Source organism: Heliangelus exortis, chromosome 2 (assembly GCF_036169615.1).
Source record: "Heliangelus exortis chromosome 2, bHelExo1.hap1, whole genome shotgun sequence".
Classification (NCBI taxonomy): domain Eukaryota; kingdom Metazoa; phylum Chordata; class Aves; order Apodiformes; family Trochilidae; genus Heliangelus; species Heliangelus exortis.
The window spans coordinates 129,137,857-129,162,770 of NC_092423.1; the positions used below are offsets into that span (position 1 = coordinate 129,137,857).

The 24,914-nt window shown below is 39.2% G+C and overlaps 1 protein-coding gene across 1 annotated transcript; it reads left to right on the forward strand.

Annotated features, from left to right (window-relative positions):
• The first annotated feature begins 53 nt into the window (after positions 1-53).
• Positions 54-22,851, forward strand: POP1 (POP1 homolog, ribonuclease P/MRP subunit). The gene is made up of 15 exons (XM_071738025.1): positions 54-181; positions 2,798-2,980; positions 4,119-4,294; positions 5,866-6,114; positions 6,664-6,751; positions 7,060-7,235; positions 7,982-8,232; positions 8,368-8,461; positions 9,453-9,564; positions 10,536-10,655; positions 16,164-16,279; positions 17,545-17,736; positions 18,550-18,704; positions 19,959-20,297; positions 21,069-22,851. Exons 1-15 carry the CDS (start codon positions 61-63, stop codon positions 21,733-21,735), a joined length of 3,039 nt encoding a protein of 1,012 aa, XP_071594126.1. The 5' UTR covers positions 54-60; the 3' UTR covers positions 21,736-22,851.
• The last annotated feature ends 2,063 nt before the right edge of the window (positions 22,852-24,914 follow it).

The following is a 24,914-nucleotide window of genomic DNA, read 5'->3' on the forward strand; positions in this document are numbered from 1 at the left end:
ACGCCCGCCTGAGGGGCGGGTTGGTGTGACTCTCCGCACACTCCCCGGGCCCTGCCGAAGATGTCCGGGGCAAGGGAGAAGAAGCGGGCTAAGAGGATGAGGAACCAGCCGGTCAGCGTCACCCTTCCCGCCGAGCCGGGGCCCTTCCTTGGCGGCGGGAGCAGGGCCTGCTCGTCCCCAGGTACGGTCGGGGGGGCTCCTTAGCCAGGGCCGGGGTGGGGGCGGTGACCGCGAGGGTGTCCCCGCCACAGTCAGGGCCAAGTGTGTCTGTCTGTCTGTCTGTCTGTGTCTGTCTGTCTGTTGTCCCCAGTCTTTGCCGGGTGCCACCTCCCCTCAGCCCTGGAGGATGGTGAGGCGTGCCCGGTGTGGGAGCACTCCTGGGCTTCGTCCCCTGCTGTTGACCGCTTTAGCCGTGATTCTCAATCAGACACGGGGTTCGGGGTTTTTTTTTGCGTCATCTCTTCGGTCGCAGAACAAATCCCTGTCCACCCCCTGCGGGAAGTGCTGCTCGTCTTAAGATGAATTCGACTGTCGCATTCCGTCTAGTGACCTTATTTCTCTTTCCGTGAGACCTGGGAGGAGCTGGCTTGGCCCGCTGGCCCTGCGGTAAAAGCAGTGTTTTTTCTTTCCACCCGAGCAGCATGCCCGACCTATTTGCCTTCTGGTGCCTGTAGCTCCTGTAGCTGTGGAGTATTGTCAGGAGGCAGCAAAAGCTTCCCCTGAAATGGCAGTGTTGCCAGGTCATTGCTGGAGCATTTTATACCCAGGTAGCTTTTGCAGCTGAAGACTGAAGGGTCTCATCAACCTGTATTCCAGATGCTTTTTTTATCAATGTTTCAACCCGCATCTGGACTTTGATTTTCACACACACAACCCTCGTTTCATTTTTTCATTTTGTTACCTGTATTGTTTCTGGGATAAAAATAAGCATGCATAAGAGCAGGGCCTGTTACTGTTAGGCTTCAAGAAGCTGACAGATTGCATCTTTGTGGTTGAACAAAAAAATGCTTATGTGACACTTTGTATTCAGGTGACTGAGGAATTCCTAATTAGACAGAATGACACGGCAAATTATCCCTGACCAAAGAATTTGGAATATCATTACTGGAGTAATGCCAGATTAAATGCATTTTTCCAGCTTTAGTTGTAACAGTTAACTTCTAAGAGTACATGGTTATTTTCTGTCCTCTTGAATAGCATACATATTCATGCACATGCCATTCTTCTGTCATGTTAGTGATATCTTGGTTTTACAGGGCTATTTTTTAAAAACAGGAAAGAAAGTAAAAATGAGTTTTAAAACCATGAAGCTATATGGTACCTAAAATATTTTTTCTTTAGGTATTAAGTTAGTTGCTATCTTTTGAAACATTCCCCTCTTCTGATTAAAATAGTTAGTTCCTCCATTCTTATGCCAGCTTGAAAAAGGGTGGTTTTGTGATAGGAGTTGATTGCTGTCTGGTTACCCTCCCACAATTGTCTTGGGCTGTAGGTCTACACAGATTTGCTGACTGAGGCAGTATCTATCTCTCACCACTCTTTACATCTCACCTTCACTTCTCTGTCTGGATAGTGCTGCTCTCAGCCGTGGGGAGAACCCAAATCAGGAGTTATTCCACGTAAAAACTTAGCTTCTGTTTCCATCCAAATTATTTTTTCATCTGAATTACTTCAGTTCTGCATGATATGTAGTTGCATTGGGGCTGTAACAGCATTACTGCTGAACATGAAACTTCAGCTTCGTGATTCTTTGAAGTGGAAAAAGGAGTTTCCTTCAGCTCATATAAACTGAGGCTTCTGGAGGTGCAATCTGATCCTGGCTGTTCCTCATGCCAGTGGTAGCATTTTTGGGACAATGGGATAGGCTTGTTTAAAAAGCTGATTTACTTGCAAACTTTTTTTTTTTTTTTTAAACTTCTTTCTCCATTTCTCCTGCACAGGTTGACTTTCACTAGAGGAGCTCCCTGAACTGTATGGCTTCTTGTTCCTTCAAACATTGCTCTTGGTGCAGTGGGTGGGGCTGTCTTGGCACGTTTTAGTCTCCTCCAGCATGAGCTGCCTGAGAACCATATATATGTGAAATTGTACTAGAAATCCTAACCAAGACTTAACTGAATAGGTTGAGTATAAGCTAATCTTTAAATAAGGTCTTCAAGGCCCTCTTAAACTTGAAGTACTGTTAGGTTCTTATTCTTCAAAGGTATTTCTGTACCTTAGGAAGCTTACTGTAGGCTTTAGTTTTTTAATTTCAGTATTGAAATTAAATATTAAATGCCTGTACTGGAAAAGTAGCTTACTGCACCAACCTATGTGTATCATGCTTACCTTATTTATTGCTATAACAAAAATACATGGCAGTGAGAAAAGAATACATTAGTTTGTGGGAAGAAAATCAGGGAGTGAGAGGGGAAGAACATTCACTTTGCTGGTTTGGTACTAAAACCCTTGATAGACAATAGTAAAAATAACTACTGATGTTGCATAGACTGATTTTAGTTAAGTCTTTCCTACTGGAACTGGTAAGAGTATTGGAGGCAAAGTCTGGATTGGGTTCTGTTTTCAGAATGTCTAATAATTACTTAATCTGCTGCAGGCTTGCTGCAGGACAGAGCAAAAATTTTATTGCTGTAAAAAAATAACTTAAGTCTTCTAATCCTGATGGCTTTTTCAGGTACATATTTTACAAATAATAGGAGGGATGTGCAACACCATCTTATGATGAAAGATTGCATATAGTTATCAGTTACTCAGACTGCTTTGCATTTCTGTTACTTCTTTTCCTCTGTAAACTCTGCAGGAGATATTCGTTCTGAGCAGCAGTATCAGCAGCAGAAATTTTTGAATCAGTCGTCTGGGCCTTCTTACAGGAAAGACCAGTATTTTCCAAAAGGGCAAAATAAAGGAGAGAGAGGCAGAGGAAGAGGAGGATGGCAAGGAGCATGTCAGAGTATTTCTGAGGAAATGCCAAAATACATCACAGGTTTGTATATAAGAAAGAGGTCATGATAACTATATCCAGGCCAACTTAGTGATGATTAAATTTGTTGTCTGTCTTTGTTTTAGGGACAGGAGTCAAAATTAGAACTTATGCTATGGTCCTTCTTTTTTTTGTAATTTTCTCCAAAATTCTGAAGTTGTGTACTAAGAATGTACTAAGAATGACTGACCAGCTACTGGTCAGTGAGTCCTTTCAGACTGCTGAGTTGCAATATTGCACTTGTAATGAGGGATGGGCAGTTTGGTCTCTGTTTGCCAGTACAGTAAGGACTGACTCTCACCTGCTTGAAATGTAGTCAGTGAAACTGTTTTTGCCAATGATGTAAGTAAAAAACAACTTTGTATCTAACAGTGTCTATTGAGGAGAGCAGAACGCTTTTCAAAATGTGAGGATGCTCTGATGGTACTTCCATAAGTGTAAAACAAGACCAAGCCCTGGATTTTTTTATTTAATAATTTTTAAACAGTCTGTAATAAGGGGCTGATAGGAAAGCTGGAGATGGACTTTTTACAAGGGCATATAGTGATAGGACCAGTTTCAAACTGAAAAAGGGTAAGTTTAGATTAGATATTAGGAAGAAATACATTACTGTGAGGGTGGTGAGACACTGGAACAGGTTGCCCAGGGAAGCTGTGGCTTCCCCATCCCTGGAAGTTTTCAAGGCCAGGTTGGATGGGGCTTTGAGCAACCTGGTCTAGTGGGAGGTTTCTCTGGCCATGCAGGAAGGTTGGAACTAGGTGATCTTTAAGGTTTCTTTCAACCCAAACAGTTGTATGATTTCTGCTTCCATTTTTTTCCATACTGAAGTTTGGTTTTTATCTCTCTGAAAAGATTGCTATTTTATTAATGAAGTACTTAATGGAAACAGGACTTGTTGGTTATACCACAGCTTTAAGATTCATTCATATATAAGTATTTCTTTACCCATATCTGTAAGCTTCAGTTTATCTAGAGAACTTATATTTCTTCAGTAATAATATGCAGTATTTACTGTTATCTGAAGAATTCCTCAGACTGATGTACTGGGAGTTCTCTGCTGCAGTTCAGTAATTTACATGCAGCATCTCCTTCTTTGATTTTTGCCATTTGTCAAGCTCTAATGAAGTTCTTTGCATTCCAGTGTCTGCCTTTGCTCAAGCTCGTGCTGCTGAGATCAGTGCCATGCTGAAAGCAGTTACTCAGAAGTCTTCAAACTCTCTGGTTTTCCAGACTTTACCCAGGCACATGCGGAGGCGAGCTATGAGTCACAACATCAAACGCCTACCCCGACGGCTCCAAGAGATGGCCAAAAAAGAGGTATAAGTGAATTTTATACTATTTGTTAGACTATAGAGTAGGCATTGTTAATGCACAGTGTTCAGCTGTATGTTAAATAATGCTTAGGCCAGAGCTTATCTGCAAAACTTCCCTGCATAAACAGGTTCGCAAACTTTGACTGATAATGGGGCTCGACATGCATGAAGATCTCAGTTTTAGGTGGTAGTTCAAGTAGTTCTCACTGACCACTTGGCTTTGTGATTATTGAACATCTTGAAAAGTTAAGTAGTGATGATAAAAGGGTCCACTGCAGGAAGAGTTGCTCAGGCAGTGCATTGGTCCTAGGTGGTCCAGGGGTCCTTGATAATTCCTGCCTGCCCTGCACCGCACCACAGCTGTTGGGTGTTACTCTGTTGGCCTCAAACCAGCATAGGCTGTTCATGACTGGCCTGATGGCTCATGTGTACCTCCCACTGAAACATGGGAGGTGTTTGCTGCATGCAGCTTAAGACTTAGTCATGGACTGTTCCTGGTTGCTCGCAAAACTCTGCTTTTGTGGCAGTATCTCAGTGTTTAGTCAGAATCTTCTTGAGGAGTGACTTGCTCCTTAAGCACAGTGGCCTTCCTCTGTTTTTTAAAAAAATACTTAAAATGGGTTCAAAAGAATTTTATTGCAAAAGAATCTGTCTTATGTTTGGCATTGATCATCCCTAGACACTTCAATCTCATGAAGTTCAGTAAGGACAAGTGTAGAGTCCTGCACCTGGGGAAGAATAACACCAACCACCAGTCCGGATTAAGGGGACATCCTGCTGGAAAGCAGCTCCGTGGAGAAAGACCTTGGAGTCTTAGTGGACAGTAAATTCTCCATGGGTTAACAATGTGCCCTTGTGTCCAAGAGTACCAGTGGTATCCTAGAGTGCATCAGGAAAAGTGTGTTCAGCAGGTCTAGGGAGGTTTTCCTCCCCCTCTGCTCTGCCCTGGTGAGACAACACCTGGAATACTGTATCCAGTTTTGGTCTCCCCAGTTCAAGAGAGAGACAGGGATCTACTGGAGAGAGTCCAGTGGAGATCTACAAGGATGATGAAGGGATTTGAACATGTCTCCTATGAAGAAAAACAGAAAACTAGGGCTGTTTAGCATTGAGACAAGAAAGCCAAGAGGAGATCTTCTTAATGTCTATAAATGTATGAAGGGTGACTGTCAAGAGGATGAGGCCAATCTCTTTTTGGTGGTGCCCAGTAGTAGGACAAGGAATAATGGGTCTAAGCTACAACATAAGAAGTTCCACCTCAACATGAGGAGAAACTTCTTTATTGTGGAACTGCCCAGGGGGGTTTTGTAGTCTCCTTCTCTGGAGGCTTTCAAAACCCACCTGGATGTGTTCCTGTGTAGCCTGCCCTGGGTTATCCTGCTTTGGCAGGAGGGTGGGACTTAGATGATCTCTGGAGGTCCCTTCCAACCCCTAACATTCTATGTTTCTATGATTCTTGAGAAGCAAACTCACTTGATGCTAGTGCTTCCTGCATCCTTATATACATCAGCCTTTTTCTTCTGCCAAATTTTGTCCTTTTTATACTCATTTCAGTTTCCTTCCTTTCACAACCAGGCAGAGAAAGCTGTGCATCAGAAAAAAGAACAGTCAAAGACGAAATGCCGCAAAGCTAGAAGGCGCCACATAAATTTGGTAGCAGAGTTTAATCGCAGGCAAAGAAAGAACATTTGGCTGGAAACACATATTTGGCATGCAAAGAGATTTCATATGGTAAAAAAATGGGGATACTGTTTAGGAGACAGCCCTACGGAGAAGAGCTACAGGGCTTGTTACCGAGCCATGACAAAACACTGCCTTCTTCAGGTACCACATTTGCATCTTTTGTGTTTGTTTTCTCTGTTATTTTGCTAAGATGAAGAAATGAACTGTTCAGTTACAATGAATATTCCTGTCTCTTTGAAGTATTGTTGTGTCAGCTGTTAATAAATGCTAAGTATGAAATGAGTGATACTGTAATTGTAATTAAGCATGGCAAGATGAACCTTAAGGAAAGTCTTCTGGGAACTATGAAATACTGCCCTCTTTAGTCTTCTCAAGAGCCAAGAGATTCAGTGAATCCCTGCATCATCTTTCTGAGCAGGGTGTTATTGAGGGCAGGTGCTTTGTTCTGTGTCCTTTCTGGTCTGCTGATTTCAGAGGCAGATTTGCGCTCAAATGAGAAATGCCCGAGCCCTCTCCCTAGACCTAACAATTTTTGGTTAAAAAAACCCCAACAAACTAATTTCTCTTTCACACAAATTTTAGTGAATAAAAATTACTACTTCATTGTGAATAGTGAAGCTCTGTCTGGTGTTCCTTGCCAGGCTTGCCTTCAAGAGTTGTTCTCACTTTACCACTATCCTGTTGTTTCAGGATTTATCGTATTATTGTTGCCTGGAGTTGACTGGTAAAGAAAATGAGCTTCTGCAGCAGCTTGCTCGAATATGTAGTATTGACACAGGTAAATTTTATGTAGTTCAAAATAAGGTTCTGAATGGACCAAGGGATGAGCCATCCTTTTCCTTTAAATATCCTGCCAGTCTCAGTAATAGTAACCAACTTGATACTGAGTTGTCAGTTTGGTTGAAACACATAATTAAAGTGTCTGTTACTAGGATTAGGCATTCTTATTTTCAGTTACTTATTAATAAATTAATTGTGGAGCCTGTTTTTCTTTTGATACTGTCCCAGTAGCCAGACTGAATTTCAATTTTTTCTTTTTTTAAACAATATACTATTTAGTTTCTCTAAAAGTATCTTTTTCTTTAGGGTTAACATTTGAAGAAGCCTATTGTCTCTCTGGAGGATTTGAGGGTTCCCTGAACCTTTACCGAGCAGATCGCTATCCTGAGGATATGCTTGGTCCTGTTACATTTATCTGGAAACCCAAGGATGGGTCTGAAAACAGACAGTTGTGGATCTGGATGCATCCAGCTCTCAAGCAGGTCTTTTTTTCTTTATAGTTGTACTCTGATTAGTTTATGCATTGTGCATTGTTAATGCTGAAGATGCATTCTGAAAGGTTTAGAAGAGCTGAATATAATAAATGGCTTTAGGAATTAAATAGTTGGAAGATCATTTCCACAACATTTATGTTCTGCTGCTTGTTTTTATAAAGTTTGTACAGAAGGAGCATGCCTCTGAGGTTGCTTTTTTTTCTTTTAAGTGTTTGAGCTTGTTAAAAAGTTTTCCAGTACCACTAGCTTCAGCATACATTTGCAAGATGATGTTGCTTGATTCCAACTGGCACCCCTAAAAGGCTGTTTGGTCTCATCACTTTCATAATCTGATACTTACAAACGAGTTTCAGTAATAAATAAATTTTAAAAAGTTAATTTTTTTCTTACATTAATTCAAGTGAAAATAAATTAGCAATATTCAGTGTTCCTTTCAGCTCTTGATAGTAAGCCCCAGCCTTCAGCAGAATGAAGTTGATTCCCTTGAATGCATATAGGCAAATAAGTATGTATTATTTTCCTGTATGTTTTTATATATAAAAATATATTAAAATATGTATTATATATAACATATATATTATATATATTATATATTTTATGTATATTATATTATATATACATTAATATATATAATATATATATATAAAGTAGTAAGGTGTAATTCTTAATCATGCACTTAACCTTTTCAGTGTGCTGCTTATTATCCTAAATCCAAACTTTTCTTTTTTCTTAAGGACATATTGAGAGAGCTAAAAGCAATTTTTCAGTGTTCAGAGCCTGAAGAAATCTATATTCCTGAGCCTGCTGCAACATCAGTTCAAGAGGAAAAACAAATGGATATTGTTCTGAGTCTTGGCAAGAAAAGAAAGAAGGAAGATGATGCAGGAGAAAAAGCTGTTCCAGTGAAAAAAATAATTGGTGATGGCACTAGAGATCCATTCCAGGCCTACTCCTGGATCTCTCATGCTACTGGCATTGTGATCAGGTTTGTTCATAGTAAAGTCAGGAACTATGACCCTTAAACAGCTTATGTAGCTGAATTCTGGCATAACAGTGCTGTGGAAAAAAGAGTCTTGCATTGTACTATTGTACATTGACCTGAAATTTACCTTTGTTTCAGTGATAGATCTATGGAGATTCTCAGGTACCGGCTCATTGGCCCTTTATCACACTCTGTCCTTACAGAGACCTTGAAAGCTGCTTCTCTCCAAACGGTAAGGAAATAGGCAGTTTGGATATTACTGTAATTTTGATAAGTTTTCTAGAATGTACAAGCTTGGTTTTTATAGTAAGAATTGTAAATTATCTATCCTTACTTATTATAAAAGCTTATGTATGTATATCTAGGTTGGACATTAGAAAGAATTTCTTTACTGAGAGGGTGATCAAGCATTGGAATGGGCTGCCCTGGGAAGTGGTGGATTCTCCATCCCTGGAGATATTTAAAAAGAGCCTGGATGTGGCACTCAGTGCCAGGGTCTGGTAACTGCAGCAGTAGTGGATCAAGGGTTGGACTTGATGATCTCTGAGGTCCCTTCCAACCCAGCCAATTCTATGATTCTATCTACTCTGTTAGCTTCTCTGTATTGAGCCCCTTGATTAATGCTGATCTGAGGAAGAAGTCCTGTTTGAATTTTAAAGGGAAGTAGGAAGAAAATAAAAGCAATGGAACTGTCAAGCAGGCTATGTAGTTTCTGCTGTAGTGATTATTGTGCTGGAGGTCCAGAGTAATTCGTATTCTTTTTGACAAACATTGGATCATATTTCTCAAGCAATGAGCTAGAGCACCTATAGCTAAAGGGGAGGATGTGTAAGTTATAGAAAACTTCTGTATTTTCAATCAAATACACAGTTTCTCCAGGATGTAGTATTTTGTCCACTTTTTGGTGCATGGCATCACTGTGGTTTTAATATTTGGTTTTCTTGTCTCTTGCAGCATACATTATGAGGCCAGAAAATATCTGGCTTTCTGTAAGAAATAATTAAAAACGGAAATAGGAGGCATTGTGGGTTGCTTTGTGTTTGGAACATAGGTCCTGGACTTTACTGTAAGGTGGAATATAGGAATAGACTGCATGAAGAAAAATTCTTTTGGTTTGAAGTTTGAAGAAAGCAACCATGGTGATTAAGGCAAACTGAGTGAATTAATGCCAATTGAAAATACTGAATGAGCACTTGAATTTAATTACATATGTTGTTTTCCAGGAGATGGCAGATTCAGACACGGAAAGGAATAGCTGGTGGGTAGAAAACTGCAAGGATTCTGAAAAAGTCTCTCTTCATCAACGTCAAAGTGCTATCTTTGAGCTATTAGAAGGTATTTGGTATCCAGATGCTCTGGGAGGAAGGGGGAACTCTTAAACCTTAGTGGTCAAAACTGGCATGCTAATGAGTTGACTTTACTTGGAAATGGCTATTTTTTGCTTTATCAGGAGAGTGCTGCCATGGAATATGTGCTTAGGTAATTATTGTGGCATGTCAAAGGTTTGAGAAATTTTCTGTTACTTTTTTTTTAAGGGAATTTCAATCCTCAACACAGTCCATACTTAACATATAAGTTGAATCATTTTTTTTATCTTCATGAACTTAGATTTGAGATTGCTGATGGATGTACAGCCTGATGTATGCTCTTATTCTCTCCCCTCATTCCTACCAAGTTAAGGCAATAGGTTGTACAATACCTTCACAGATAAAATGGCAGGCTCCTCCCCAAGGTGAAAGTATTATACCTTGCTTTATATGTTTTTGTTTATAATGAACAGTTGTAATATTTGGCTGAGTTGTAAAGTATCCCAGAGTTAACTGATCTCCTCCCTTTCTCCTCCCTGCACTGAAGCAGGTAAGGACCTGGCTTTGGTTGGTATCACACTATACTCAAGCTAGCCAGTGTGAGACAGTTAAGCAGAGATGAGGTAAAACTTTAAAAAAAAAGATTTTAAATTTCCTTTCTCTGGAAGACACTATAAAACAAAAATTGCTTTTTCTTTGAGATATGCCAAATGTAAAGGATCAATTAAGTGTAAATTGTGAGAGTGACCTCACTTCTATTCTAAGCATAGATGTAATTGCAAACCAAGTCTTGTGCTGCTATTGTTGTCTTTTGTTATGGGATATTTAACAAGCATTGTTGAGTTCTCAAAACATGTTAAATTGAGTACTCTGGATTGCTTCTCAGACTTACAGTGGTGTTACAGCCTTGCAGGCAAAACCACACAAAATAGCAGTGCAGAAAAAGATCACAACTTAATTGGTAGTTTCATGGCAGTGTTAATCTGTGTATTTTTAAAGGGTTAAGTTCACCATCAGAAATGCCACCAGGTACAATACTGGGCCTCACTGTTGGAGATCCTCGAGTCAATTTGCCAAAAAAGAAGACAAAAGCCATGCCAGACTTTGAAAAATACCAAGGTAAAATGCCTTGCTAATATGCTTCTCCTGAAACTGCCAAATGCAAGAGATTCAATTTCTCTTTACACTTTCATTTTCATTTACTTTCATATTCTACTGATTGCCTCCTGCTGTTTTCCTCTAGCATTTGTTTTTAGAATGCTTCCCTCCCCTTTCTTCAGCTCCTGGCAGAGCAGAAACAACTTGAAAGTTGCACAGGTTTTAGAACAGCAATTGTGAGGGAGGGACATGCACCAAAGCTGGTCTTGTGCTCAGTGGAAGCCTCTGTCTGACCATACAGATGATCCAGGTTCGAATCCTGGCAAGGCCAACCAGGTGCTAAAAGATGCTTAGTAAGTTTCTCTGTCCTTTTGTGTCTTCCTGGTACTGTTCCTCTCTCCCAAGAAGATATCTATTGGTTTTGGTTTGTAGTCCTGATGAAAGTAATGATGAAAGTTGCAATTTCACTGAAAAAAATATAAAATAACCTTTGCAAGATTAGCATTTCAGATGTCCTCAGTGCTGTTTATGTTAAAAGAAACATCAAAGATTCATACATGAAATGAACTTTCATTTCAGTGCTGACTTACATAACATTTCTGTGCGAAATGCAAAAACAATTGAATTTGAATATCCCTGGAAAATGTGCAAGAGCCTATACAGAAAACAGTGACGTTTGTGTATAGTGCTGTGTAGGCATTTCCAGTGAAGCTGCCTGGACACAGACTTCCTTACCTAATAAGAGAAATAATAGCCAGCTAGCAAACAGTAGTTGCTAGGACAAATTGAACATGTTGAAGGTTCTTGAAAATACTCCATTTCCTTGGTAGTGTGTTTGCAAGATAGTAGAATAATCTAGCCTTATTTTTCACTTAAATCAGGTTGAACACCTATTTTAGTCTTTTAGCTCTGCACAGCTCTCTGTATTTTCTTGCATTCTCCTATTCTGCTCTCTGTATGTAGAACAGCCTTTCTTCTGTTAATTAGTTTTGCTCAGCTAACTTTCTCATTAATGTTCCTGTTGGAAATGCTGCAGCATACATGACCTCTACTTTGATTCCCTCCTGCTGAGAAGTAAGGTGAGCGATACAGCACTTGTTCACAGATACTGGTTTGAACTAGCAGAAGTGTTAGCAAATTGTCCTGGTTTGGGCCAGGATAAAGGTAATTTTCTGTCTTGTACTTTTGCTTTCAGCTGAGTCTCTTGTAAGTGGCTGCATTTGCTGTTAATTTCATTGCTGAAAATTAAATGAAATGAAATTAACAATGAAATTAACAGCAAATGCAGCCACTTACAAGAGACTCAGCTGAAAGCAAAAGTACAAAACAGACAGGAAGTAATTTGGAGCCCTGCATTCTGCTTGCCATGCCTGTGAAGATGCATTCAAGAAGACAAGTTTAGCAGAAGGCATCTGGGCATTAAAGACTCTCATAGTAGTTTCTCTCCCACTGCCAGAGCTGGTTGTCCCTCAGGAAGGAGAGATATGGTAATGATAGGACAGTAAGTCTTTTTTTCTTTTGGCTGACTACAAATGACTTGCTTCAAGATTTTTCTGCTTGGGATTGTCCTTCACTTGCAAAGAAACTTCTAAATGACAAATATTCAGAAAATCTGGTATTACTTACTGATTCCTTTCTGAGTGGTTTTGTTTCACTGTGAACTAAAAACTTCAACTTCTTTTCTCTGACTTACGAGAAGAAGAAGGTCCTTGATCAGCTAGCAAGGTAAACTGCATGGTACTGTCTAGTTTAGATTCTGCTAAAGGACTTCATGTTGCACAAGTGTGCTGCTGCTAAAAAGCTGAGTAGTCAGAAGCATGAAAGAACTTAGACAATACAGCTGTCTTCTAGTAAAAAATCAAAAGAACATCGTGGTCAGGGAGTAGAAAAGGAGAGGTTAGCTCTCCTACAAGAAGCAGTTAAAGGGACAATACCAGGGACACAGTTCAGCAGGGAAGGTGGCAGTTTTCCATGCGTCCCACCTGTGTGATTTCATGTCAATGTGTGGGAAGAGCTGCAGCATCATTCACAATCTCCTGCCACACTATTACATGTGTGGGGTTGGAGAGTCCTGTGGTATAGTTCATCTCTCCTAGCTGAGAAACTCAAGACTGAGGGCTAGGTGCCACTCCCCTGTCTCCTTGTTGACTATTCCTTGGTGTTAGTTTAGTTAGAAAGGGAGATTATTGTTATTCTGAAAAGACTTGCTCCTGACAATTTTGCAGTTGTTTATGTGACAATTACTACCTGTGCTCTGTGTCTTCCTTAATGGGTCTCCTTGTATAAGTAATTAAAAGCAGAGAAGTGATACTTTTAAATACTCACAGAAAATTAACCCATGTTAGATTACTAAGATCAGATACTTTTTCTGTTTTCTACTCGGGGGGGAAGTATTCAAGTGCATTTAGATCTTGGTGTTTATGTAAGAAAAAGTAAAATTGCATACCTCCAAATAAAAGGAAACCTGGACATAATCTGTGCAGAATGTGCAGGATGCCTTTTACATCTCATTTGTGTGCAAACATAAAGCATTTATTGCCACTGTTCACTGTTTCATGACCCATTATGAGGTCTTCCTGAATTATGTCTACTTAGTTTGTCGTCTCCTTGGAACATTGGGTGTCTTATTGCATATTTCACTGCCTCTATAAACCAGTTAGATTTATTGATTTATTCCTTCTTCCTATAAGCCTCTTAGATTGCCTGACAGGTTTGCATGAGTTAAATCAGCTTAATATGTGAAGGGGAACCTACTGAAGACCTCTCAGTGCAAAACCATCACCTGTAACTGGAGAAGTCTGTAAACCACCTTTTTCAAGGGCAATTTGTCTAAAACAAAAAAACAAATTTCCTCATGGCCCATAGTATACATCACTACAGGAATATCTACCTGAAAAAAAGCCACATTAGACTTCTGTAATTCCATTTACGTGGCATTCGTTTGTCTCTTATGTAAAACCAAACCAAACCAACCAACCAAAAAAAAAGCAAAAAAGCTTTCTGTGAGTTTTTTAACTACATAAGCTTTCTGAGCCTTGGTTTTGGTGTAACTTTAGTCAAATGTGATAGTATAGAAACCTGATATTTAAGAAATGTTTGTAGTAATTCTTTTGCCTTACTGACATGTCATGTTGATTGAGCAATAAAAAGGGACCCTGAGTCTTCAGCACTTTTCCCTCTTTTTGCTTCCTGGATATTCAAATAGTTAAAACTAGTATTAGGAAGACTGAAATAGCACTGTGCATGACAGCAGATTCTGTCTGTGCTTGTCTGTTCTTTAATGTGTGTGAAAGCTAAATGATTTTCTAAGAAAAATTTTTCTAAAATAAAAGTGCATTATTTGTTGAACGAGTGAATAGTTTAGGAAAGTTACAGCCATGATCTTTGCTTGTGGTTTGTTGTACATGCAATCTATGAAATGATACACAGCTATCCATACAATTTTTATTATTTTTTTAAAATTCTATTCTAATATATGCTTGTGTGGGTTTTTTCCCCCATGAGTCACATGCTAACAAATCTAAGGTAATTTTGGTCTTTCCCACTTACTCTTACTCCTGAATACATATGCATGTGTGCAAGCTGTGTGTTACAGTCACATGCTGATGGGATTTAATAAAGAACTGTCCTCATTTCTTCTGGCTGGGGGATAGAAAGTTCTCAGCAGTCTTCTCAGTAGGTTTATGCCTTCTGGAGGTCAAGACTCCCAGTAGGGCAGTCACTGCTTACATGACTGCACGTTAGTGCTGCATTTTTTTTTCATTTTAAAGTATGCTTCTGACATTCTGGTCTGCTTTTTCCTTCTATGAAGAAATGCAAATTTCACTGCCTTAAAAACTGCTCAATGAGGAGTATGGTGGGGGTTTTAAACAAGCAGTGAATGAGGTGCATAGAAGGAGAATGCATCATGAAAAAAAAAACTGAACTAAAGTTTCTTCTGCAAACACAGAACTTGAGTCCTTGCCTGTAAATATACCTCTTGCAGAGGTTTAGGTATCTGGCATCAGTTGCCCAGGTACTCACTCCTAGGTGCATATGGCTCTGAAACAGCTTTTTTTGCTTTTACTGTTCTTTTCTCACAGAAGGGAAGGAGAAATTTGAAATAGAAGTAGTCTTACTCTTAGGTCTGTCTTCTAAGACTGTTAATCAGTTATATGAATCAGAACAAGAGCTTGAAATGGAACAAAACTTCTGTCTGCCTGTGTTGTCTGAGCACCAGCCACTGATATTGGCAGAAGTAGATAATGTGCTGATTGTTGCAGAGTTTTGTGTGCTTAGTAATACAACTCCCTATTTCCTATACTAGCTCTGATATCTTACTTCCACTTTTATCAGCAACTTATTCATCATTAGGGCTATTTCTCCAGCAGTCTTAAAATGTGGACTGAAGAAAACGGGAGAGAGGTAAGAAATAAGGAGAACTGGTGTAAGGATTTGTGATTATGATTTGGACTATAATATTCCAAGTAGAGAGATTAAATTCTCCCAGTTCATTGGGGATCAAGTAGACAGAATGTACATTTGTATTGTTAGTACCACTGAATAATCCACATCTTCTGTGTTCAGCAGTCTTTGTCAACATTAACTGGACAAATTGGCTGAATCAGCTTTTGAAAGAAGTGATTTAAAAACCAAAACCCAACACGTTATGTCCCTTTAATGTGTAAGACCTTGTAGATGACAAAATTAGCAGCAGTCCCTCTTAAGTTTTAATTGCAGAACTATTAATAGGTTTGTTATGTTGTTTATTGGTAAGAATTATTTCACTTAAAATATGGATCAGCATGCATTACATAATGTACACCGGAGGCTTTGAATCCATAGTTCACTAAAGGTAGGTGTACCTATTTTCTCTGCTTTCTTAGGTTGTGGAGCTAAAGAAAAGAAAGGTTATTTAATACCTCAACAATCAGCTTTAAAGCTAGAAGTTGTATTTTTCTTCAGTAATAAACACAACTGTTGGTGTTTGCAGACATAAGCAGAGAATAGTCCCTTGAAGTGCAGAGCCTGAAAAACTGGTGTGAGAAGATAGTCCTAAATACATAGTTGCAAGCTTGTCATATCCATAAAAATATTTCCTGTGTGTACAGTTCTTAAACTGTACACCCTTGCTTCTCTTACAAGTTTACTTAGGCAGACTTATTTCAGGCTCTGTAATGTAGCTCTTTCTGATTCCTACCAAACCTGTTGAGTTTCACATTCAGCCTGAAAGGTTTGATTCCAGAATATTAAAGGTGGCATTTTAAAGGCATAACGTTATATTGCCAAAGGTGCTGGCATTTGTAGTAAGAAATGCCTGTTTGTAAGGCAATGTCAGGATAATGCTTCTAAAACTAATAGTTTATTTCATATTTTGTGTATGGAAAAGCATGATAGGTATTGCAGATGCAGTGGTGCTTGTTAAGCTTTTAGTAGTCTGTTTCTTTAGTTGTCTACATGTAGTACTTATAATAGTGGAGTGGGTTTAGTAATTTGATGCTTTAATTGCAAATTGTTTGAATTTTGCTTGAAGGTTCTCTTCTTTTGTAGATAATGGTAAAGTTAGGCAGCTGTACCTGGAAGGTGTACCTGTAGAATGTGCTCACAGCTTTATCTGGGACCAAGACATCTGTAAGAACGTCACTGAAAATAAAATCTCTGAGCAGGTAACTAAGAGGGAATATTGCCATGGAGAAAATGGCTGATGATCCATAGAGTGAGGCTCTTGAACATAAATCCAGGAGCAGTGGTTTCCTAATGTCACAGTATCCAGCTGCTGAGTTGGAAGTGTTTATTTTTGTAGCTTTTGTGTGATGTTCTTGCAAAACCATTTTTCATGATTGAATTAAAATAATACTTTATTGGATCATCTATAGGATTAAATAGTTGTAGGCTTATTTAGCAGAAGGATTTGAAATTGGATTTTTCTGCATCACCTTGGTTTGTGTGTAGCAGATAAAAGGCATGAAGTAGCACAAAGAGGCACTGGCCATTCACTTCTCAGTCACTTGGGACAATTCTGCTGAGAAAAGAATCATGAAATCTGGAAGGAAATAAATCTCTGGTTCTGAATTGCAGCACACTGTTGTGGGCATTCTGCCCAATGCTTGTGATTTGTAGACAATTTTAAATTTGGTGTTACTGGTTGGAAATCTATCTTGACATTTCCATTGGCATGGGAAGAGGAACCCATAAAACATGAGTAAAAAGGTGATTAAGTCACAATAGGTAAACTTTTGTTATAGTTAAAAAAAGAGAAGATATTTGTACGACAGAAACATCTAAATATTTTCTTAATTAGAATTAGTTTTATGGTCTTCCACACTGGCTGCCATAGTGTAAAAAAAGCAGAGTACTTAAAAAATGCAACACTACTGCATAACAACACAATCTTTTTGTACGTTCTTCATGCTATCATGAAATATAATGTTTACTTCAAAAAATATCTGATGTAGAAGCATGTAAAGAGGTAGTCTTTTGGTTTTTGTAAACATATTCTTAATGTAGTACAATTAAATATAACAACTGGTGATTGACAAAGCCTTGGTGCCAGCGTGCTTTATGTGAAACTGTTTTGTGACCAACTGTTCTTCTCATCTCCCTCGATGTAGCTCAGATTTGCTCTGTGTATTGACAGACTGTCTGAAAGCACCTGTTCAGTCTAGTCTTGTGCAGAAATCATAAATACCAAATTACAATACTTGTTTTTCCTCTTTCGTATGTGCTATACATTTTTGCTCAATTTCAGTACCTACCCTCAAAGGGGGCTTAAGACTTTTCTTAAAAACATTTTCCATGAAGGTCAGTTCAGGTGCATATCATCTAGTGTATGTTTCCTTCTTAATAATCTCACCTCTCCATATCTTAGAAGGGTTATGTAGAAGAGAGAAAAATGGTTATTAACTTATTGGAAATGTCTTCTCTTTCTTAGGATATAAACCATATGAGAGCTCAATTACTGGTACCTGGATCATACCTTGATTTGGGTCCTTCTGAGTCTAAGATTCCCATTCTGTTGGTGCAGCAGCCAGGAAAAACTGCTGGAGAAGATAGACCAGGATGGGGTAGTGGCTGGGATATCTGTCTCCCAAAGGGCTGGGGCATGGCTTTCTGGATTCCTTTTGTAAGTGATTTTCATTGCAAATTGCAAGTAAATACAACAAATGATATAATTTGGTTCAACATAATCAATTTTAGAGAGTATATTTAATATTTGCCTGATAATTCACTAGTGCAGTATCAAAATTCCACTTCAAAAGAGGGAACTGGTTGATGACAGAAGCTTGGTCTTAAAAATCTTAAAAGTAAACAATAGCTTTCTACATCTGTTGGGTATAACTGTGCCCACATAGCAGTCTAAAACAAAAACAGAATGCTCTGAATTTCTAAGGGTGTCTCTAAAGAGAAACCATTTGGTACCTGCTGCTAATCCATTTCTTGGCTCTCTCCACTACTCTGTCAATAAATTGCCTCTGATTTGGGAGAGAGCCTGAAATAAAAAAGTATTAGTTGAGCTTGAATACTTCTTTGTTGGTCCTTGGAGCACCCTACTTTGAATGTTTAGATGAGAGTTTTAATGTCTTTCTGCAGGTAAATTTATGCTTTTGAATGGGCAGGGGGATCAATTGCAGTCATACCTATTTTACCATTAATATCAATTGTGCAGTGACATTGAAGTAATATGGCATTACAAGATCAGAACCTGGGAAATTCTTTTCAGCTTTGTTGATAGTTTTTCAGAATTAAATTGAAAGAACACAAGAAACATCTTTTCTTGAAATTAGCATCTAGCTGTTAAAAATCATACTTAGTTTATTTTTTTGGAAGGTAGTGGTAGACTTTCTAGTTGCTAAGGCAGTAAAATCTGCAGTATTGTTTTTTAATGTTAGGAACCTGAAATCAGTACAAACGTTGCTTCTTTTGGGTTTTATAACAGATATATCGAGGTGTACAAGTCGGTGGCTTGAAAGAGGCTTTAAAGCATTCTGAATATAAAAGAACACCTCACACTCCAAATGATTTTCCAGACTGCCAGGCAGGAATGAAGTTTGCCAAAGAACTGGAAACCAGTCTTCTTGAAAAATTCAAACGGTAATATCAATTTCAAATTGATAGCAAGAATGAAGAAAAATTAATACTGCTTAAAATATTCCCTTAATTATCTGCTGTGTTTGTTTACACTTAGTCTTAATAAGATCTTTCACTAGTGATTTAAATCCTGGTATATAAAATAAAAAGGAATCCTATATATATATTTATATATATTTATATTTATTTATATTTATATATATTACATATATAAATTAAATAAAGTGTTCTACTGCCAGAGATATAAAATCATAGAATCATAGAATTGGCTGGGTTGGAAGAGACCTCAGAGATCATCAAGTCCAACCCTTGATCCACTGCTGCTGCAGTTCCCAGACCATGGCACTGAGTGCCACATCCAGTCTCTTTTTAAATATCTCCAGGGATGGAGAATCCACCACTTCCCGGGGCAGCCCATTCCAATGCTTGATCACCCTCTCAGTAAAGAAATTCTTTCTAATGTCCAACCTAAACCTCCCCTGGCACAACTTGAGACTGTGCCCTCTTGTCTTGCTGAGAGTTGCCTGGGAAAAGAGACCAACCCCCACCTGGCTACACCCTCTTTTCAGGGAGTTGTAGAGAGTGATGAGGTCTCCCCTGAGCCTCCTCTTCTCCAGGCTGAACAGCCCCAGCTCCCTCAGCCTCTCCTCATAGGATCTGTGCTGGATCCCTTCACCAGCCTGGTTGCCCTCCTTTGCTCAGTTGTAAGGTTGTGACAAGGCTGCATAACAAAATAAACAAAGCTATTTCAAGCCCCCTTAGCATGAAATGAGGGAGGAGGTAGAAGGCCAAGGCAGATTATCACACTGAGTACTAACTGTTAAAAAATAAAGTGAATGAAGAGATGTATTTCAGTGTCTACTTTGTAAATACCAATTGTTCTTTAGTTTGCCTTCATTTTCACTATAATAAATAGAGAACTCTTAACCACGAGTATGGTGTAGCTGAAAGCGTCCTCTGCACCAGATGGTGTTGGTTCCCCTTCCAGCTAAGAGGGTGAAGTAGAAGTTCACGGTGTCAGTCACAGTAGATAGAGACAGCAGTGTTGTCTAGAAGTATAACTTTAAATTTTTTTTAAATTTTTTGCTTAATGAGATTACAAAAAGAGTGCACAGGTAACTCTGTTCCAAGTACTTTGTTTTGAAAACAGAAAGCATTATTAGACCAGCAGGACAAAGCAGACAGCCTACTGAAGTGCTGGGTACTTAGTAAGGGCCCAGGAAACAAACATTCTTACCTATTTGTTTTATCATCTAGACGTCCACCTGCAAAAAGGGCAAATTATGTCAAGCTGGGCACTCTGTCCCCTTTTGTTTGTCCCTGGGGACAGCTGACGAAGAACTGGGAAGGAAGAATGAAAACTTCAGGAGAATTTGGACATCCTGCTTCCCCACACCCTGAGTGCTCTGCAAGTGAAGAGCATGGGTTTTCTGGGCCCAAAGCTGAAGAGGTCAAAGAAACTTCCCCTGAGACTGAGGTAGAGGAGACCATGGAAGTAACAAGCTCTGAAAGTGTCATAAAGAAGGATGATGTTGCAGGCACCCAGGATTCTGGTGAGAGAGATGAAACTATGACAAGTGACTTTATTGTTCTCAGGTATGTCAAAATAATACATGCATGTGAGATGTTACTACTTTTCTGAACTGGGGAAAGAAAGAGTTCAGCCTTGATTCTTAAGATGAGAGTATGATTTGATCCAGATACAGTGAGGAGATTAAATAATTATGTTGTGGATCAGTTTGCTGCTAAGTCCTTCTGCATTTCTTCAGCAAACCTAGTGACTAAAGCAAATTTCTTAAATTATCTTGGAACTCTTGAGTTTAGCATAATCTTAGAGTTGGCATATTCTGTATACTTCCAAGTGAATGGAGCTTTTATAGGATCATATTTGTGACTTTAAAACTGTTGCTGTTGTGAATAACCTTTCATTCTTTTTTCTAAAATACCATCACAGGTGGTTCTTCTGCTACTTAATAAAGTCTGTAAAGAAATCAGACAATTCTGTGCATTCCAATGCAACACACGAGGGCAGCAACAGTGTTTGGAAAGTGCCTGAATGCAGGTCTTTCATCTTTGTGTGGTTACTGAGGGAAGAGAACAATTATAGTTCTGGACAGCATTAATGTCACTGAAAGTTTTTGAGCATTTGTGATTTAACACAAATGATTGGTTTTTTTAGCAAGTAATGTCTCCTTCTGAAGAAATAGCCTTGCCCAGAAATTCCACTTTTTGTGCTCAGAGTGATACAAGTTTGCAAGGCTGCAGAAAGCCCTGGGGAATTTTTTAATCACACTCAAGCAAATATGTGGGGTGTTGTGTTTCTGTGTAATCAATACCCTTTACCTTTTGAATTTTTTTTTTTAATAGGAGTGAGAAACTACTTATGCAATTATCAGCCTGGTGCTATCCCACTGCTGGAAAAGATCGGCGAATCCGCCTTATTTCTCGACTGGGACAGAAGGAAATGACTGAAGATGTCTTTTTGCCAATCTTGAGGAGCTATCCAAGGGCTCTCGTATGGGTGCATCTGTCCCTCTTGAGAAAGGGGAACCCTGAATTACATACCATGATTTGCATCCCAACAGAAGATGACTTGTTGCATCTAAGCAAAGACAAACTCTTCTGTGGTCCTGAAGAACCTAAACATCATGACATATTCAAGCAGAAGATACAGGAACTAAAAGAAGAGAAGAAAAAGAAGAAGAAGGAAAGAAGTAATGTGAAGGCTCTAGAAGGTGAACCTTTGAGCATTCCAGATAAAGAAACAGCTGAGGAGCATGAAGACCTCATTCTTGGTCTTTGGGCAGATGCTCTCCCAGATGTTACTTCCCACTGCTCCAGAACTCTCCTGGGATATGTCACTCGAGGGGATTTTTCATTGGCTACAGGCTGTGGGGAAGCACTGGGTTTTGTTAGTTTGACAGGATTAATTTGTATGTTATACAACCAGCCAGCAGATAAAAAAGGACTTGTTTTGTTAAGAACTCCAGCATCTTTCCAGTACAGATTTGCAAGACTTACTATTGAGGTTTAAGTATTATTGCAATGCAGTAGAATGCCAAAAATACCAAAGAGTGTCTCTTGTCTTCTGTGGCCTTTCCAATGTGTCTAGAATTTGAGGTAATTCTGAGTCCCAAGATCTTAGAGGATTATGAAATAATTAAAAAGCTTTGTAGCATTATTCATGAAAATAACTTAATGCATAAACAGACCAAGTATTACTTGTATTGCTAAGGATTTCTAACAGTAGTGCATCCATTGTCATGAACTTCTTCACCTCTAAGGAAGCATGTTGTTCATTTCTACACTCAGAGCTGTGGTTGCTATAACAGTACACAGAAAAATCATTATTTTCCTTTTAGAACTCTTTTGGTGAGATGGATTGTAACTTTCCAGTGCATTGTTGACATGTATGTGCATGTGACCTGGACCAGTGCATGCAGCAAGTGGCTTTTCCCAATTCTTTGTGTGTGAATATTTGTGGCTGCAGCAGAGCAGAGCTAAGTAGACAAATCTGTTAAGAAAGCAGGAGGATAATTACTTTGGAAATGCTCTGTGCTTAAATTAAATGCGGATAAAAAATGGCTTGACTTATATAATGTTAAATTACAGCAACTGGAACTCTTGAATTGGAAAGCATGTCAGTGTCTCTCTCTAGTCTGAGAGACAAAACTATTTTTGAGAGGTAACAAGCCTTTCAGGTGCAAATTGCTGTTGGTGGGTCAACACACGTTTTCTCTTAGTAATAGGGGATATCTTGGGTCCTTATCACACGAGGCTATTTTTGGATGGAATGTGCTAGGATTGAAGGTTTCTTAATTTTACTGTATGCTTGATGAATGTTGTTCAGATTCATAAAACTTGTAAAGTATGCTGGAGGGGTGAGGGGAAAAAGGTGTTTGATTTGACTGGTTGGGGGGGGTTTGGTAGTGGTGTTTTTTTAACAATAGCCTTAAGTTTCTAGCCATTCCTGAGTTAAGCAGCTTCAAAATGAGGTTACAATAGTACACTGCAGTTTAGTACCAGCATGATAGAAATACGTGGTAAAATTGGGAATACATTTACATAATGATGTAATGGTAATACAAATACAATTGGTAAAATTGCCCTCAAGCAATCATGTACAAATAAAAATCTAGTCTATTCTTGATTCAGTGTACTGACTAAACTTCTTTAAGAAATTAAAAATGGATCAGTCAATGACTTAGTCTTTCTAAGTATTAGTCTGCAATTTAATTCCTCCATTCACAGTTTTGTTTGAAAAAGTCTTCAGTGAACATACTGATGCTTGAAGTTTGTTGGAGAGAAGATATATAGTACCTTCAAAAATACTGAAATTTAGGACTGTTGGTGGATTAAATGTGGCACATGCATTGTGAAGGGGGAAGAATATGTCTGATGGCAAGAGAAGTATGGAAAGTGGAGATGGATTTTTTTTTTTTTTTCTAAAGCAGACCAGTGTCAGAATCACATACCAGCTGGAGTTACAGTGGCACTTGTGGGAGCCCAGAGCTTGGGCTAGAGCTCCATGAGAAATGATGCCTGATGGCACCAGCATCACTCACTTTTGATGCACCTAATAAAGCAATCTTTGTCTTAGGAAAGTCCTAAGAGGCATCTATGCAAAAGCCAGCAGATGGCCCCAGAGGAAAAACCTTGATGGTTCATCAGGGCTGGGACTCACACTCCTCAATGTGTGACTGAGTGCTGCAGCCTGTAGGTCTGTGTGGATAAGGAGCCCCTTAAACATTACAGCCTGGCTGCTCTGATCAAGTTCTCTTGTAGTAATAACCCTGGATTTATTGAACCTTTTGAATTGTGAGCCCGGTTGAAATATTTCTAGGCTCAGAGTTTTCAGAGCTGTGCTTCATGGGAAGACAGGAGGGGAGGTAATATTTATATTATTGCTTTTTTCCCCGTTTGCCTCCCTCATCTTCTTAGTAGATACATATTTTCTTGCTGCACTAGACCTGGCTTGTATGTGGGAAAGAAAGAGGAGAGCTGTAATTTTTTCTTTTCTGCTTGTGGATCTTTTGTTCACTGAATCCCAGTTTTTTTATTTTATAAAAAAAACATCTGGAGACTTTTTTCTTTCCCTCCTATTGGTAATTTCTGCCAGGTTTTCATTTTGACACTTCCTGTTACTTTGATTTCCATTCTCTATTTCTGATTTATGATCCTTCTCTCTGGTGAGCCCGTGGACAGAAACTGGAATCCAAGTGCATCCTCTTCTGTATATCTTGTAGGGTTACACAGTTGTTTTCCTTTAAGTCAGTGATTTATGCCTGAAGATTTCACTCTCCTTGTAAAATATACTGCAAGCCTGATAAGTTAAAAATGCTCAAAACTCTCAGCCAAAGTTTGTCAGAAAAAAACCAATGATTTTATATAGCTGCAAGGAAACTTTTATCAGTGGTTGGGATTTCCAGATTGCGAGCATCTCAAGGGTGACTTAGTCATAAAAACCATGTCAACACCACTTAATCAAACTGTGGGTAATTAAACCTGTGTTGTCTGTGCATCAGCTGGACAGTATGTCTGTTCATTGTGTTGAATCAGGTGTAGTCTATAGCACACATCTGTTCTTGGGCTGTATCTGACCACAGTTACTACCTGTTGGTTAACTACCCCAGAGTATCTGGATCACCTCCTGTGGGCTACGAGACATGAGCCATTTTTGGGAACCCAGGAAGCTCTTGCTCAGTGAAAGACACTCTCACAAGCTCTCTGGCTCCTGGGCTGTTCTCCAGATAACTTTGTCAAAATGGATGCCAGTATGAACCTTTAATTCTCATTGCTTGCTTGGCAAGAGCATTTGGAGGCAGTTGTGGTATTATCTGTAGCACTGTGCAGTACTCCCTGGGGGCAGCTGAATACTGTATTTGAGACTCGTTTGGTGAAGGGTCTTTTCCAAGTCTGAACCATGACTTACATGCATGGTAGTTGCCTGCTGTGTTAGGACAGACAAAGTGACCAAGAGACCTACCAAGCTGAGGGCCTCATGGCTCTGAAATGCACATTCTTTGCCACTGCAAATTTTGTTAAGGTTGCAGAAGGGGGTGGGTGATTACTCTGTGGAATGAGGTGAAGTGGACCCTGGCCAGATGGTTGTGTGTTTGTTAAAGATGTTCAGGGCAATTAGTTTGTTTTGCAGAGTGCAAGTAATGGAAGTAGTTACCTGGAAGAAAAGCAGCTGGGGTTGTTGAAACAAAT